This window comes from Papio anubis, chromosome 7, assembly GCF_008728515.1.
Source record: "Papio anubis isolate 15944 chromosome 7, Panubis1.0, whole genome shotgun sequence".
NCBI classification, from domain to species: domain Eukaryota; kingdom Metazoa; phylum Chordata; class Mammalia; order Primates; family Cercopithecidae; genus Papio; species Papio anubis.
In genome coordinates this window covers 86,144,064-86,162,335 of record NC_044982.1, presented here as the reverse complement: position 1 = coordinate 86,162,335, position 18,272 = coordinate 86,144,064, and the positions used below count along the sequence as shown (strand labels likewise).

General features: G+C 39.0%; 1 protein-coding gene and 1 pseudogene across 1 annotated transcript; one reads left to right on the top strand and one right to left on the bottom strand.

The window, feature by feature from the left end:
• Positions 1 to 1,221: 1,221 nt before the first annotated feature.
• On the top strand, positions 1,222 to 9,316 carry LOC100997577 (olfactory receptor 11H6-like). The gene is made up of 2 exons (XM_031668280.1): positions 1,222 to 2,269; positions 6,371 to 9,316. Exons 1-2 carry the CDS (start codon positions 2,248 to 2,250, stop codon positions 7,321 to 7,323), a joined length of 975 nt encoding a protein of 324 aa, XP_031524140.1. The 5' UTR covers positions 1,222 to 2,247; the 3' UTR covers positions 7,324 to 9,316.
• LOC116275748 lies at positions 4,507 to 6,379 on the bottom strand (annotated as a pseudogene).
• Positions 9,317 to 18,272: the final 8,956 nt, after the last annotated feature.

The following is an 18,272-nucleotide window of genomic DNA, read 5'->3' as shown; positions in this document are numbered from 1 at the left end:
GGGGTGTTATAGAACCATGCTTTGTCATATTGCCAGACTTACTTTTCTGGTTCCTTCTTATTTGGGTAGATTGTTTCTTCTAATTATCTTTTAATTTATTTTTTATTCAACTGTGTTTATTTTTTCATTGTTTCTCCTTGAGGGTGACTTTAATGATTATAATTTATTGTAACCTAAATTGACTCTAGGTGTTTTCAGGGGTGAAGACTCTGTATGAGTTCCTTGGTTATAGAGAGTCTTTGTATAATGGCTTTCTCAGATGGTGGTTGTAGTAACAGTACACTCAGTGTGTGAGCAAGTTTACTGTCTCCTGTGGGGTTGGAATGGCAGAGGTCTCTTGAAGCTTATCTCATTCCCCAGTGGTATGCATTTATTCACTTATTTATATTCTTTTCCAGTATTTTATTTACTGGGTTGAACATTTCAGGCTTCAGGCCAGTATAGGAGGTGTCTATGGCTGAAAACTGGCTGTAGCTAAAGCAGGTTGGTAAATGCAATACCCAATGGTGAGTAGAGATCCCCACCTTGACAGAGGCAGCTGGGGGAGCTCTCAGTGAAACATGTTGATACCCCTTCAGGGAGAAAGGAGGGATCCACCTTGGTTCCCCTACCATGCCAGCAGAAAGCAATCTGCCTCCCAGCCACACTCTTGACCTAGTGTTCCAGCCACTCAGATCAGGCAGGCACCTCTTTTCATCTGCAGGAATGTTGATGTTCCATGTAGAGAAGGATTGTGACTCTACCTTACATGCAAGCCTGAACCTGAAGGGCACTCCTCCAGTGGAGATGCAGTCACCCTGAAGAGTTCCAGAAAGGCTGTCTACAGGTGCACTCGCACTGAGCTCTTGTGGGAGAAGCCTCAACTCTGTCTGCAGTGGTGGGTGATGGGGAGAAGCCCCATTCTTTAAGAACCATCACTAGCACCAGGGCTGCCTGACTGTTGTGGTAGAGCCCACACAGACTTTCCCCCACTGAGCCCAGCACTGCACCTGTGCCTCTGCTGAAAGAAACTGCCCACAGGTGGAAGGTTCTTGGACTCAAGGCTTGCCATCTGAATTATTTTGTCCCACAGGGTGCTCCCTTGATGTAGTGCACTGCCGCTCACACTAGGAGTCGGAGTCCCTGATAGCCAGATGGGTCCATGTAATGAATTCAAAAACGAGTAAACAAAATAGATTTCCCTTTAAACAGAGAAGGGGTCTCCGAATTACATGCCAAATGGGCAAAGTGTCAAACAGAAAAAGAGTATCTGATGTTTGAAATAAACTCATCAAAGGATGGGTCTTTGGGGTAATGTTAAGCTAGCTGAGGAATCTCAGCAAAAAGATTCCCCTTTAGGGGAGCTGTCTTTAGCATCAAAATAGTTTCACCAGGGGCAAGTAGAGAATTCCAGCTTTCATTCTTATTACTCCTGGGGGTGCAAAGGCGTGGAGTGGGGAGGAAGTTTTGTTTTCTCCACATATGATCTTAGCCAAAAGGCTGAGAAGCAATACGTCATGTTTTCTCTAACTTAAAAAACAAAAATCCCCAAATGCACTCAAAGTGCAAGCACAAGGGACAGAACTCTGAGCTCCAGGGGAAGTGAAGAGCAGGGAAAAGGCTTATCTGCATTGTTCCCTATTCCAAATCAGTGCCTGAATTCACTCTTTTAACAAAGGCAGGTGCTCATATTTCATTAATATGGACACAGAAACATGAATTTTGAGTATGGAAATGTAAGTTTAAGAAAGTACCTTTCTACCTTACCATTTTTAGCTTTGAAAAAAAAAGCACACAAACATTACTTTCAGATGCTATCAACTGAAAAAGCAAAAGAAAAATTGAAAGATAATTATATTGCCATCATTTAATCCTTTCTACTATTGTCATAATTTTTTATCTTTATTCGAAACTGCAGCATTCTCCTTTAAATAAAACTTACTAAAGTAAAACCCAAAATATAAACTAATGCCATTTTTTATTGTTTCTTTTAAGAAAGAAAACTAAGACTGAGGATATGACTTCTTCCAATGAGAGAAGAATAACAGTATAGGTTTTTTTCAGAAGCTGACAGTTATTCTTCATAACACTGCATTCATTTTTTAAACAACTTCTAATCCCTGCCTAAGTTTATGAAATGGTATCATTCATCTAAAAGCAAAATACAGCTTTTAGGATGCCCTGTTGGGAATTTTCTTTCTCCTCAACCCTGGCTGACACAGAGGCTGACTTCATTGGCTTTAAATCCAAGTAGCAAACGAAGGAAAGATGATATCCGACAACCTACATGGTAAGTCAAATGGCATAACAGGGCGCTTACTAGCACCTGGGAACATTCTAGGAATAGCAAAGGTCACAAAAAGTGCCTAGGGAAGGTAGAAGATCCAGAAAAGTGAGTATCTTCAAAAACAATATTTTATAGTGATTGTTTTTCTCAGCTTATAAAAGTAATATATGTTGCTTATAGGAATTTTGAGAAACATAGACCTGTATGCATGAAGAAGAAAATTACAGAACCTGTCATCTGACCTTGTAATACTTGCCCCTGTTAATTTTAAGTTTTATTTCTTTACAGGAATTTTTCTGTTCCTTTGTGTTATCTACTTTTTCTACAACAATGTATATAAAGACTATATAAACTCACTATGCAAAGAACTCTGTACAAAGATTACAGAAGAAACCATATAAACCTTAGCTACGCAAAGTCAGCGTTACCTTATGGCTTATTAGAAATGTAGAATCCCAAACCCCATTCATTTCTTTTGAGTCAGAATCTACATTTTAACAAGCTCCTCAGGAAATGTTTCTGCACTTCTATAATTAACTTCTTTATTATTAATTTTTTCCACATCTCCAATTTCTATTTAATGGGTATAAATGTTTAAAAGCTCTGAGTATTTTTAAGTGTCCCAAAAGAAAATTTTTTACAAGTTTATATTCCCTCCAGTAGTTTTTCTGAGCATCGTTTTATTGCACCTCCACCAACAGTGGTGTCATAATTATTCATCTTTGCAAAAGAGAAATTATATATCTCATATCTAAATTAAAAACCTTCATCTAGAAATGTGAAAGTTATTGACTTAACTCTCAAAATATACACTGAAATTTCATATTCACTTTTTTAAATGCCCCTTAATTTTATTGAAAAGAATAATATTTCCAATTTTAAAAGCATTTTAGCATGCAGGTATATAAATATATGTTCCAAAATATACATTGCATTGAAAAGCATATACAAACATAGTACTCATTTAGTAAATTTTTGTTGGATTTTTGAAGTGGTTTAGGCCAGTAATCAGCTATAAAGTAGAATAAAATTTTAAAAAGCCTGAAAAGATTGTATCTATCACATGTCTGCTCAATAAATGGTAACAAGGTGACATTTTATATAAAATGAGCTAACATTCATGATGAAATAGTAATCAAAAAGTTAATGCTGTTATTTAAAGCAATTTTGCTGAAAATATGTTAAGAAATATTGCTCTTTAATTATACAAGTGCTGAAATTGTATCAGATGAATGATACTGTAGCCAGTTCTTAAATTACCCAATATCAGAAATCTCAAGTCATCATGTCATCTTAGAAGTAGCCCTAAGGGGAAAAAAAGCTGGAGAGAGACAGAGATAGAAACAGAGACAGACAGAGAGGGAATGGTGAAATAAAGTGGTTATAAAGAAAGAATGGGCCGGGCGCGGCTCACGCCTGTAATCCCAGCACTTTGGGAGGCTGAGGCGGGCGGATCACGAGGTCAGGAGATCGAGACCATCCTGGCTAGCACGGTGAAACCCCGTCTCTACTTAAAAAAAAAAAAAAAAAAAATTAGCCGGGCATGGTGGCGGGCGCCTGTAGTCTCAGCTACTTGGGAGGCTGAGGCAGAAGAATGGCGTGAACCTGGGAGGCGGAGCTTGCAGTGAGCCGAGATCGCGCCACTGCACTCCAGCCTGGGTGACAGAGCGAGACTCCATCTAATGAAAAAAAAAAGAAAGAAAGAAAGAATAGCTTTCTCTACGAAATTTGGTGATCTTGTCCCTGGACCAAGACCTAAACAAAAAGGTCTTTCAAACTTCAGCTGATTGCATTGTGGTGAGAGGGTCTTCCTGCTTGCAAGGTTTATGAGATATACAAAGGAGACAAAAAAGACTGGGCCATCTCCTGCCCTCAGGAGAGGCACTGGACCCATCATAAACTAGAATCCGAGCAGTTCCAAAGGATTATCTCCATACCAGAGAAAAAAGAACAAAAGTGTAAAAGACAATTGACATGAAAATCCAGCAAATCTCAGTTGCTTTAAATAGTGTAAGTTCCCCCAAACACAGGCAAATTAAATTGAAGGGTGCTGAGAGAATTTACAGATGTGATTTCAAAACCATTATTGATTTTCTTAAAGAAACCTGGAGAATGGAAGACGATTTTTAAAAACTTAAATTGAGCCAAAGTATTTTAATGCCATAAAGTACAAAAGTTGCTTCTATTTAATAATGTATGACAGAATGTTTTCCAGAGATACAATGTCATTTTTTTTTTTACAGTCCAGAGGTCTTTTTTTTTTTTTTTTAACACCTATTATGCTATGAATTCATAGGGAATAGGTTCCAGCAGCTCAGGCTCCTTTCTACTGGTTCTCACAAAGTGTGCTTCTCTGGGTGGCACATGGTGGCAAGTTGAACCCAGGTACCTTTTTCTTTGGCTTCTTTCTTTTTCTGATCATTTTCGCATTCCAGGAAGCTATCTTGGCTCTTAGAGTGCTGAATGTGTTCAAAACGCATGTTAATTCTCTTGGCAAGAATCTTGCCGTTCGTTTGTTTACAACAATGCCAACAGCATACTGGATCACACTGTAGACTCTTCCAGTTTCGCCATGGTGACACTTGTGGGGCATTCCTTTTTGAATAGCACCCCTTCCCTTGATGTCTACAATATCACCTTTCTTATAGATTCGCATATGCGTGGCCAAAGGAACAACCCCATGTTTTATAAAAGGCCTAGAGAACATATATCTGGTGCCACTCCTCTTTCTCTTTGTGTTCATCATTTTGGTGAAGTACTGGAAGATGGTGGTTCCGGCCGAAAGGCTGCAATGTCATTTTCAACACCTTTGTACCATTTATCTATTTTTAGCTTAGCTATCTACATACAAGTGTTGCTAACAAGAAATGTTAACATGAAAAGGCATTTTTTCATGTCCTACATATTTTAATCAGACTTATATGAAACATACAAGAAATGTTTCTCAAATAAAATAAAATAGAAAGGAAAGCTAATGCTTTGAAAGTCAATGCAAAGCAAAAAAGATCTCAATAGACTGAAACCATTGGTACAAATCAATCATTAACCTCCCTCTCTTCAAAAACTCAACAACACGAGTATCAGATAGGGCCAATCTGATTTTAAATCAATCTATTTGTCTTGTGGGCAACTCTCAGTGCTTTAGTAAAATGCAAAACCTCAATAAAAGTCAAAAGCGTAAAGTAATTGACCACAAAAACTAATGTTCACTTAAGTCTGCATGAGTTTCTAAAGCAAAAAAGGTTATAGCACCTCTGTTCTGTGTCAATCACACAGTATAAGGGGTATTATGTTCAGTTTTAGTACATCATATTTTCAGAAAAACATGATCAATCAAAGGAAGGCTACCAGGATGATGAGCATCTTGAAATCACACCATTTTCAATTGAAGAAACCAAGAGTGCTCAGTCTAAATAGAAAAGACTCAAAGAGGACATGGTTGCCTTCCTCAAATATTTTTCAATGCTGCTGTATAGACTTATTCTGAGCACAATATAGCAAAAAGAACAAATTATGCCCAGTGTTGCCACTTACTGTGCATCTGGGCTGGTTACTCAACCCTCCTGTGGCTCAGTTATTACTTCTGTAATTATTGGAAGAGGAAGAAGGGTAATGCATGTGCAAAATCCTAACAGAGTATGTGCATAGGATGGGCATGTTATAAGTGTTAGTTTCCCCTTTCTGAGGCAGAAGTGAGACCAAAACAATAAATCAACACTGACATCTCAGTTTAGCTTTAGCCAGCCACCTATATGTATTGCCTATCATGTTCTCCAAAGCTCACCAGGCAGCTGAGTGAGAATGCAGAAAGGAAATTTTGAATTTTTATTTTTATTTTTATTCCAATAAAACTTTTTCAAAACTTTACCAATTTTTATTATGTTGATGGACGGTAGTTTATAGATAATTTGTAAGTGAATAGTCTTATATAGAAGGCTATACTCAATAACTGTATTGTTGTGGTGTCTGATCAAAACAGAAGTAGAAACCACTGGCCTAGTCTATACCCGCTTCCCTATGACCAGGAAAGTGTGCTTGCTCTCCTGGGGAGGAATTGGGAGGAATGATTCCCTCTGGATATGTAATTTGTGCTAATCCTCACAGGATGGCAGAAAATGACCTCAGAGGCCAGAAATATCTCCGACACTGTGAGTGACTTCATCCTCCTGGGCTTCTCTTGCCGCTGGGAAATACGGATCTTCCTCTTTTTCACATTCTTTGTGATTTACATACTGACTCTCCTTGGAAACCTGGCTATCATGTGTGCAGTGACCAGGGACCACCGGCTCCACACCCCCATGTACATTCTGCTGGCCAACTTCTCCTTCCTGGAGATATGCTATGTCAACTCTGATGTGCCCAACATGCTAGCCAACTTCCTTTCCAAAAACAAAACCATTTCCTTTGCTCGATGCCTCCTCCAGTTGTACTTCTTCTTCTCACTGGGCACGACTGAATGCTTATTTCTCTCCATCATGGCCTATGACCGGTTCCTGGCAATCTGTCGCCCCCTACACTATCCGACTGTCATGACTATAAAGTTTTGTAGCAGCCTGATCATCTTTTGCTGGGTCTACGGTTTCCTCTGGTTTCTAGTTCCAGTTATACGCATTACCCAGCTGCCATTTTGTGGCCCAAACGTGATTGATGACTTTCTATGTGACCTCAGTCCCCTGCTGGCCCTGGCATCAGCCTGTGTCCCAATCCCAGGGACTGTTCTCATATGCGGCACCATGAGTTCCCTCCTCATCTTTGCCACCTTTTTCTACATTATTGGCTCCTATACCCTGGTGCTGAGGTCTGTGATGCAGGTACCCTCTGCTGCTGGCCGGAAGAAGGCCTTCTCCACCTGCTCCTCACACCTGGCTGTTGTGTTTTTATTTTATGGCTCAGTCATGATGACATATGTGAGCCCAGGGTCAGGACAAGCAGAAAGCATGCAGAAGTTCACAACTTTGTTCTACTCAGTTTTGACCCCTTTGTTCAATCCCATGATCTACAGCCTCCGGAATAAAGAAATGAAGGATGCCTTGAAGAAAGTTCTAGGAGGCTCCTAAAATTGGTCTGTGATGTTAGTGAGGTATTCCCAAGTAAGTTCAGACTGTGAGCCCCCTAGCAGTGAAGAGCTGAGAAACTGGCAAGTAGATGTGAACTTTTCAAAGGACCCATTTCAAAATCCTCAATGCCATGTTATCAATGAAGCCTTTCCCCAGGCAGAATTAATTGCCTCTTCTACAGCACATTACCTGCACTTCTATTTAACATGTCTTTCATTCTTTCTTGTATTACACTTAGCTATTTACAAATGTGTCTTCACATGCCTCCCATCCTTATTAGATTTTAAGTTCCTTGAGAGCAGGAACTATGCTTTATTAATTTCTGTAAGTCCAGAACCTAACACAGTACCTAGCATATATGTCAATAATATCAATTTAAATAAAACAAATATATTTCTTCATATTTCCTTATTAATTTCTATCATTTTTCATGGTCAGGACAATATCTAAAAAAACCATACAAACTCTGTAACAATCTAAATTTTATATGTTTTATACATGAAATGAAAAGAACTTCCATATAAGAACATGAGGTCAACCTTGACTGGTAGGACGAGCCATTACCTGATCATCAAATCAATGGAAAAGTTTTACCAGATGAAAGTGAATGTCTAAGAAATCATCTCCTTCCTTCCCCTTGTCAATCCCTTTGTCTGATGTCAGTTGCATTATTTCATTTTCTTCTTACTAACCATGCTTCCACTCCTGTATATTTTAAAATATGTCCCACAATCCTTGCTACTGAAAGTGTGGTCTTTGATCATCAGCTGGGCATCACTGGAGAGCTTTTTAGAGGCAGGACCTAAGGACTCTATCCTAGGCCTATTGAATCAGAATCTGTGTTTTAAGGACATCCTTAGTGGATTTGTTTGCACATTAAAGTTTAAGAAGCATTTATCTACAAGAAATTCTCTGAAAGAGTCACAGTAATCACAACCACATGTAGGACTTCCTATTGACACCTACCTTTATTTGAACAATAGTTCTCAACCTACTGACTCAGAATTGGGGTTGGAGCCAAAGTGCAAGCATTTTGAAAAGTTCCCTCAGGAGATTGTAATAAACAGAGAGGGTTAAGAACCACTGCATTGGAATTTAGGAATTTCCACACTCTACAATAACACAAGATAAGACCATATCTACATTTCTTTTCTTTTCAAAACCCACCCTGGTACCAATAAACCAAATTAGATTTAAATAATGTTTCTGGACCAAACTAAGGGTCGGGCTGCTATTTCTCATGGCCCAATAATGAGATGCAGATAAACTGGGAAGGAAGAGAGTTTTTATTTCTGTAACTAGGTACAGGGAGAAGGCCTGGAAATTATCACCAGACCAACTCAAAATTACAAAGTTTTTCAGAGCTTATATACCTTCTAAGCTATATGTCTACATGTAAGTGGGCATTCACCTAAAGACATAGTGATTAACTTCTTTTAATCTATAACTAAGGTCTGCATCCTGAAGACCTTCTGCTAGAGTCTCAGTAAGTTTACTTTATCTAAATGGGTTTAGGTGCTGAGATGATTACCCTTATCTTGTCTCCTGCTAAATCACAGAGGTTTGGGGAGTTTCTTCAGACCTCCAATAAACTTGTTTGTGGAGGACTGGGGAATTTATTCAGACCCCCAATGAAACTTGTTTAATGCTGAGTATGTCCCGTTAAGAATTCCTTCATTATTTTGTCATGTTTTAAGGCCCAGGAAAGGCCTAGGCAAAACTCTTGATGGGTTTTTGTTACATTCCAGCCTTTGTTTAAGGGCACTGGCTTTTTTAGCTTCAAATATTTAACTTTACCACTCAGTCAGTATGGAAACAGTTGTGATGGAGGCCTGTGTCAGTGAAACCTGGCCTGCCACAATAAGATGTGTTATAACCCAACTATAGTGTTCGTCACTTTGCTAAAAAATGTTGTATCCGATGTGGAGGAATAGGAACACTTTTACACTGTTGGTGGGAGTGTAAATTAATTCAACCATTGTGGAAGACAGTGTGGTGATCCCTCAAGGATCTAGAACTAGAAATACCATTTGACCCAGCAATCCCATTACTGGGTATATACCCAAAGGATTATAAATCATGCTACTATAAAGAAACATGCACCCATATGTTTATTGTGGCCCTATTCACAATAGCATAGACTTGGAACCAACCCAAATGTCCATCAATGATAGACTGGATTAAGAAAATGTGTCACATATACACCATGGAGTACTATGCAGCCATAAAAAAGGATGAGTTCATTTCCTTTGCCAGGACATGGATAAAGCTTGAAACCATCATTCTCAGCAAACTATCACAAGGACAGAAAACCAAACACTGCATGTTCTCACTCATAGGTGGGAATTGAAAAATGAAATCACTTGGATACAGGGCAGGGAACATCACACACGGGGGCCTCTCGGGGAGTGGGGGGGTTGGGGGAGGGATAGAATTAGGAGAAATACCTAATGTAAATGATGAGTTGATGGGTGCAGCAAACCAACATGGCACATGTATACCTATGTATCAAACCTGCACGTTGTGCACATGTACCCCAGAACTTAAAGTATAATTTTAAAAAATGTTGTGTCCAAAATAGGTGTCTCTTTTGAATGTTCTTTATATGCTTGTATTTGGAAGATTACACATAGTAAAAAGGATTGAGAATATGAAGAAAAGTTTGTGTGGCAACTTATGCAATCATTCATTTAAAATATTTCTGAGAAAAACTATCTCAGCATTGTACTAGCTTTTGGATTATCCCAGATTATCAAAATTTCCTTCCTTCCCTCAGGGAGGTCACAACTCTATAATGGAAATAAACTTTTTTAACCTTTCTTGTTCAGTAACAGTTTGATTGAAATATAATTCATATACCATACACTTCACCCTTTTAAAGTGCACAATTCAGTGTTTTTTAGTTCATTTACATAGTTGTGCAACTACTACCACAATAAACTTTAGGATAAGGTCACCACCCACTTCCCCGCCCCCCAAAAAACAATTCCAAACCCATTAGCAGTCACTCCCTGGAAACCACTAATTTATTTTCTGTCTCTATGGATTCACCTATTCTGGGTATTGTCCTAATACCAAAACCAGGAAAGGACCTAACAAAAAATAGAACTGCAGACCAACATCCCTGATGAACATAGATGCAAAAATCCTTAACAAAAAACTAGCTGACTGAATCCAACAGCATATCGAAAAGATATTCCACCACGATCAAGTGGATTTCATACCAGGGATGCAGGGATGATTTCGCATATGCAAGTTAATAAATGTGATACACCACATAAACAGAATTAAAAACAAACATCACATGATCATCTCAATAGACTCAGAAAAAGCATTCGACGAAAATCCAGCATCCCTTTATGATCAAAACTCTCAGCAAAATTGGCATATAAGGGACATAATTCAGTGTAATAAAACCCGTTTATGACAAACCCACAGCCAACATAATACTGAATGGGGAAAAGTTGAAAGCATTCCCTCTGAGAACTGGAACAAGACAAGGATGCCCATTGTCACCACTTTATTGAACATAGTACTGGAAGTCCTAGCCAGAGCAATCAGACAAGAGAAAGAAATAAAGGGCATCCAAATCAGTAAAGAGGAAGTTAAGCACTCTTTGCTGATGATATGATTGTATACCTGGAAAACCCTAAACACTCCTCCAAGAAGCTCCTAGAACTGATCAATGAATTCAGCAAAGTTTCAGGATACAAAATCAATCTACACAGATCAGTAGCCCTGCTATACACCAACCATGACCAAGCCGAGAATCAAATCAAGAACTCAACCCCTTTTACAATAGCTGCATGCATGCACAAACACACACACACACACACACACACAACTTAGGAATATACCTAACCAAAGAGGTAGAAAACAAAGGAGTATTCCTCTACAAGAAAAACTACAAAACACTGCTGAAAGAAATCATAGACAACATAAACAAATGGAAACACATTCCATGCTAATGAGTGGGTAGAATCAATATTGTGAAAATGATCATACTGCCGAAAGCATTCTACAAAGTCAATGCAATTCCCACCAAAATACCACCTTCATTCTTCACAGAACTAGAAAAAAAATCCTAAAATTCATATGAAACCAAAAAAGAGCCTGCATAACCAAAGCAAGACTAAGAAAAAAGAACAAATCTGGAGGCATCACATTACCTGATTTCAAACTACACTATAAGGCCATAGTCAACAAAACAGCATGGCACTGGTATAAAAATAGGCACATAGACCAATGGGACAGAATAGAGAATCCAGAAATAAACCCAAATATTTACAGCCAACTGATCTATGACAAAGCAAACAAAAACATAAAGTGGGGAAAGGACACCCTATTCAACAAATGGTGCTGGTATAACTGGCTAACCACACTTAGGAGAATGAAACTGGATCCTTATCTCTCACCTTCTACAAAAATCAACTCAAGATGGATCAAGGACTTAAATCTAAGACCTAAAAAAATAAAAATTCTAGGAAATAACATCAGAAAAGCCCTTCTAGACATTGGCTTAGGCAAGGATTTCATGACCAGGAACCCAAAAGCAAATGTAATACAAACAAAGATAAACAGATGGGACTTAATTAAACTAAAGAGCTTTTGTACAGCAAAAGGAAAAGTCAGCAGAGTAAACAGACAATCCACAGAGTGTAAGAAAATCTTCACAATCTATACATCCAACAAAGGACTAATATCCAGAATCTAAAACAAACTCAAACAAATCAGCAAGAAAAAAAAATAATCCCATCAAAAAGTAGGCTAAGACCACGAATAGACAATTCTCAAAAGAAGATATCCAAATGGCAAACAAACATATGAGAAAATGCTCAACATCATTAATGGTCAGGAAATGCAATCAAAACCACAATGCAATACCACCTGACTCCCACAAGAATGGTCATAATCAAAAAATCAAAAAATAACAGATGTTGGCATGCATGCAGTAAAAAGGGAACATGTCTACACTGCTGGTGGGAATGTAAACTAGTACAACCACAAAGAAAACAGTGTGGAGATTACTTAAAGAACCAAAAATAGAACTACCATTTGATCCACCAATCCCACTACTGGGTATCTACCCAGAGGAAAAGAAGTCATTATACAGAAAAGATACTTGCACATGCATATTTATAGCCGCACAATTCGCAATTTCAAAAATGTGGAACCAGCCCAAATGGCCATCAATCAACGAGTGGATAAAGAAACTGTGGTGTGTGTATATGATGGAATACTACTCAGCCATAAAAAGGAATGAATTAATGGCATTCGCAGCAACCTGGATGGGATTAGCGACTATCATCCTAAATGAAGTAATTCAGGAATGGAAAACCAAACATCGTATGTTCTCACTCGTAAGTGGGAGCTAAGCTATGAGGAAGCAAAGGCATAAGAATGATCAATGGACTTTGAGGACTCAGAGGGAAAGAGTGGGAAGGGGGTGAGGGATAAAATACTATAAATTGGCTTCTGTGTATACTTCTCAAGAGATGGGTGCACCAAAATCTCACAAATCACCACTAAAGAATTTACTCATGTAACCAAATACCACCTGTTCCCCCCAAAACCTATGGAATTAGAACATTTTTTAAAATAAAAATAAAGACACATATATTCTCAGATCAATCCCAGAAATGGAAAAGGGATATAGAAAGAACATAAAAGAGACAAAGAGTAATACAGATACTCCTGAACACTATTAAACTGATGAGCCTCCTCATCTACTTTTCCAGTTCACTTTCTCCACAGGGCTTGACCCTCCCACTGCAAGTCATTCATAGTGGTGTTTGCAATGTACTGAATGTTTATACCTTCTAAAAATTCATACGCCGGGCGTGGTGGCTTACGCCTGTAATCCCAGCACTTCAGGAGGCCAAGGCGGGTGGATCAGGAGGTCAGGAGATCGAGACCATCCTGACTAACACAACCCCGTCTCTACTAAAAATACAAAAAATTAGCCGGGCGTGGTGGCGGTGCCTGTAGTCCCAGCTACTCGGGAGGCTGAGGCAGGAGAATGGCGGAACCCGGAGGCGGAGCTGGCTGCGGAGCCGAGATCAGCCACTGGCACTCAGTCTGGCGACAGAGCGAGACTCCGTCTCAAAAAAAAAAAAAAAAAAAAATCATATGCTGAAATTCTAACCCCTAAGATGATGGTATTAGGAGGTGGAGTATTTGGGAGGTGATTAAGTCATGAAGACAGCCCCTTCAGAAATGGCATTAATGTCCTCATAAAAGAAACCCAAGGAACTCGTTGCCCTTCCACCACATGTGGAAGGACACAGCAAGATGGCACCATTTATGAACCAGGAAGTAGGCCCTCCCCAGAGTGAATTTGCTGGCACCTTGATCTTAGACTTTCCAGCCTCGAGAACTGAGAAATCAATTTCTATTGTCACAAGCTGACCAGTTTATATGGTATTTTCTTATAGAAGCCCAAATGGACTAAATACACTTTGACATTTTCTGAGGGTAAAATTACTTCTACACACGTTGTTGGAGCTGCCACTGTGTGCTTGGGTGGTTTGGTTTTATCAAGATGTAGAGACACCTGCAAGAAATCTGGGAAGTGGGACAGAAAAATTAAGGAGGCTTCACTGCAGACTGCCATATTTACCAGGCTGAGGACTTTGAAATATTTTGAAACACAAATGGAAACAGGGAAGTGAGCTGAATTCATCAGTGTTTTAAATGAAAACTTATGACATGGTCGGGAGAATGAAGAGATAAGACATCAGTTGTGTTAAATGATCTGCCCCTCTGATAAGGATAGGAAACCTCAGCACCCTGCTCCAGTTATATCTGGTCAAAGAGGGCTCTGGTTTAACTGACTATAGCTAGGAACATACTTTGACTTGGAAAGTGTCCCTAGATGTAGCTGTCTTCTTAGAGAGATCTAAATGAAGTCTCATGGAGAAACTTTCTGCTTCATGGCCACCTTATTCTATGTTAGGTTTGTCAGTGCCATTTAGTCAAAGATCTCAGGAATACCTGATGAACAAGTTGTGTTTATCACTCAGCATAGGAAGGGATAACATATTTCAAAGGGGAATCCTGGAATGTCTCAGTATGAAGATGTTAGAAAGAACCTATTTACAGGATTTGTGCTATGGTTAGGTGATTTCGGGGAGGGTCTAAGGAAGTGGTAGTTTGCTCCAGTTGGATGCTGTCAGAAAGCAAGGGCAGTTCTATAAGTAGGGTTTTTTGTTTGTTGTGTTTTGTTTTTTACTTTAAGTTCTGGGATACATGTGCAGAACGTGCAGGTTTGTTACATAGGTATACATGTGCCATGGTGGTTTGCTGCACCTATCAACCCATCATCTGTTTTAAGCCCCACATGCATTAGATATTTGTATGACTAGGTATTTTAACAAATCTAATCTCTACAGAAAGCAGAGAAGAAAGAGAATAAAGCTGTAATTGGCTTTTTTCTGAAAGATAGCAGTCACTTATTTTAGAATGTTTGATATTTTACAGATAGCAATAATCTTGTTTTTGTCTGTTAGACAAGATAATGAAGTGGTCTTGTTTTGTCTCATTTTATTACTGTCTCAGAGAGAACTTGACTGAGGGTGTATTCTGTGAGATTACGTCCAACGAAAAAATAGCTATGAGTGTCAAACCAGCTTGAATATCTTGGAGATTTGCTGTAATACCAAATAAGTTATAGATGTCTGGGGCTGTTTTTCTAACTTCGAGCTTGTAAGATTTTTTCATTGGCCACATGGTAGACACAGTTAGGGAGTTAGAGATATGTTATTGGTTGATTGGTTAATCAGTCAACTGATTTATTAATATTGTGTTCCACCTGTGAGAGGTTTGAAGAACGACAAAGGCACTATTTCAATTTTCTTAGAAAAAATAAACAGAAATTAAGGAATGCCCCAAGGGATGTAAATAACAAGCACAGAATTGTCTCTTGACACTGTTCTCCTTTTAAAAGCAGAAAATGTGTCCTCAAAGATCAGAATATACAGGCTAACTTACTTCTGAGAGGATCTATTTACACCTCTCCATCCTTCAGCAAACAAAGTCAAGAATCCTTATCAGAATTTCCACCCTTTTTCTCCTCTCTAATTATTACCAAAAAGACTACCACTTTACTCTAAGAAAATATAAAAGAAATATCTGAGAATCTTCGTTTGGGACTTTCGTTGCTGATACAGGTAAAAAGATGGTAGACTTTCCAGCCTTGAGAACTGAGAAATCAATTTCTATTGTTACAAGAATAGAAAAGTCATAGTATAGTTGCAGAATCTAATAGCCTCTACCCATACCTGTCTTTGAATTCACCACAACCACACACATACAACCAATATTTCTTAAGCTCTTACTAATCAGGCACTGGTCAAGGTACTCCATTTCATACAGTAATCTTTGCAACAGCCCTTAAAGAAGGCATAATTATGACCATTTTATAATTAAGGAAACTAAGAAAGTATTAACTTCCTACGACTAGTAAAGAAAACTCTTGACTCTAAATCCAGGACTTTTTCTATCTTGTACAGCTGCCTACCACTTGTCCCAATCTGGAAAATTATCTTATCCTTGCTTTTTAAAGAACTTTCTAGAAACAGATTGCCCAACATTACAGACATGGCAGCCCCCTCACTGAACCTGCGCAAACAAACAAGAGGAAGCAAGTGTGTTGTCATGAGACGTCTCTGGGCTGGCTGAGGAGGAGGGGTCAGCCAAGTTAGATGTCCAGACTTCTACCGTATTGAACTTTGGGGGAACACTAAAGTATCAGGGAAATGCCTTCGTATCACGCTGCATGTGACACAACTTGGCTCATTCAATCATAGTCTATCTTCACCCCGCTTTCTGGGGTTGACTAATTTAATGAGGAAACAGATTTTTTAAGTAGTTTTTGTTGTTAATTAACTTGGTCCAAGCAGCCTGGGTACAAAAACACAATGTTGTGCCCGTGTTCACAGTGCCCTCTACAGTCAATGCAGGGTGAATCAGCTAGATTTTTTCTTTCTCTTTTGTTTTGTTTTTTTACTTTCTTTTCTTTTTTTTTCAATCCAGCTGGGATTTGTGGCAGGTAAACATCATAGTTTCTTCTGCACAGAAGAGATAAGTAATAAAAGGTGAGTAACAATACAGTCTGGTTAAGACTGTTAACTCAAAAGAACATAAAGTCATTATGCAAAAGTATAACCACCCAAAGTCATTCTGCCTTGAGGTGTTCCCAAACAGTGATTGGAAAAGGAAGCAAAAATACGTAAAGTTTTTTTCTTATTTTCAAGTTTCCTGTTAAACCTATCTTAACATTGGATCACTAATATCAGGTTCTACTGTTTATATAACTAGAATAGGAACCAATGGACTTTGCAGACTCATATTCCCAACCAGACAATCAAAGACCTGTTTCAACAAGACAAAATTAATCCTGATTCTATTCCTCAGCTCTATCTACCTTGATGGATGGGGAACTATTTTAACAGAAGTGAGAAGCAGCTACCTACTATTAATTTGAACATTTTACTCCTAAAATTGGTAAACTGCGTTACCAAATAGCATAAATCAATGAGTTAGTTCACTATCTCAAAGGGGAAAAGTGATTTCAAATAGTTCCAAGGGTCTTTTGTTCCACAGACACACAATCTGAGTCATCGTTGCCCAAAAGTATTGTGTGGATGTGATCCCTTTCTGGGAAATAAGAAAGTGTATTTATGTATTCATTCATTTTATGGATATTTATTGAAAGCTTTCTCAGTACAAAGCACTGTGCTAATGCCTAATCATCTCTGGTAAAGTAACTTCTCAAATTGATTTCAAGCCCATGACAAAATTATATTTGAAACTTGATGCTCAGGAAGATGCTGTTGAGTGAGTCAGTTCAAAGAATTCTCCCTGGGTAGGGGCATATAGGAAAAGTAAAAGGTACAGTAAAGAATGCCTGGTTTAAATAGTAAGATTGATAACAGAACTCATCTCGACAGTTAATGAACTTCCCAGAGAGGTTATAAATTACATCATGCCTTGAAATGTTCTCCTCAGCCACGCTTGAGGACAGTTTTCTTTATCACTTCTGCAATGTTTTATCTTGAAAGCAAAACGATTTTGATATAACCACCTACTTTAAATAAAAGTACTACCAAGAAGAGAACTATCCACGGTAATATTACCAAAAGAAAAAAAAAAAAGAAATTGTTAAAATGTAATCTATATATCTTTCTGAAGACTCTAGTAAATACAGACTTTAATGTTAGAGAAGGATATTGACAATGAGAACTCTAATATACTGCCAATGTAGTGAAAACTAGTCCAATAATTATAGAAAACTTTAGCTTAATTTTCTACAGTTGAAGATACACACCTCCTAGGATCCAGCTAATAGAAATGCATGTACATGTGAACCAGGAGAGATAAACGATATGGTCATAGTGTAGTGGGAAATCGGAGACTGGAGAGACCAACTGCAGTTCAGGGGGGTATATTTTAGGTGTACATCGGCCCAGCAGACATGCATCCTGAAAGTGAGCAGCAAAGAAAGAAAACGAACGCCTTGGGCGGGGTGCGGTGGCTCAAGCCTGTAATCCCAGCACTTTGGGAGGCCGAGGTGGGCGGATCACGAGGTCTGGAAATCTAGACCACCCTGGCTAACACGGTGAAACCCCGTCTCTACTGAAAATACAAAAAATTAGCCAGGCGCGGTGGCGGGCGCCTGTAGTCCCAGCTACTCGGGAGGCTGAGGCAGGAGAATGGTGTGAACCCGGGAGGCGGAGCTTGCAGTAAGCCGAGATCGCGCCTCTGCACTCCAGCCAGGCCACTGTCCCGCACAGCAGCCCTGCAACCCTTTAGCAGCAGTCCAAAGGACAGAAAGCCTGGCCTGCAGAACAGCCAGCCAACAGTTCCCACATCTGCAGCCATTCCAACCCGTGAACGATAAGCGATCGATCTTAGGATCTTTAGCGTTCGCGGCAGTTTTGCGTCAGCCC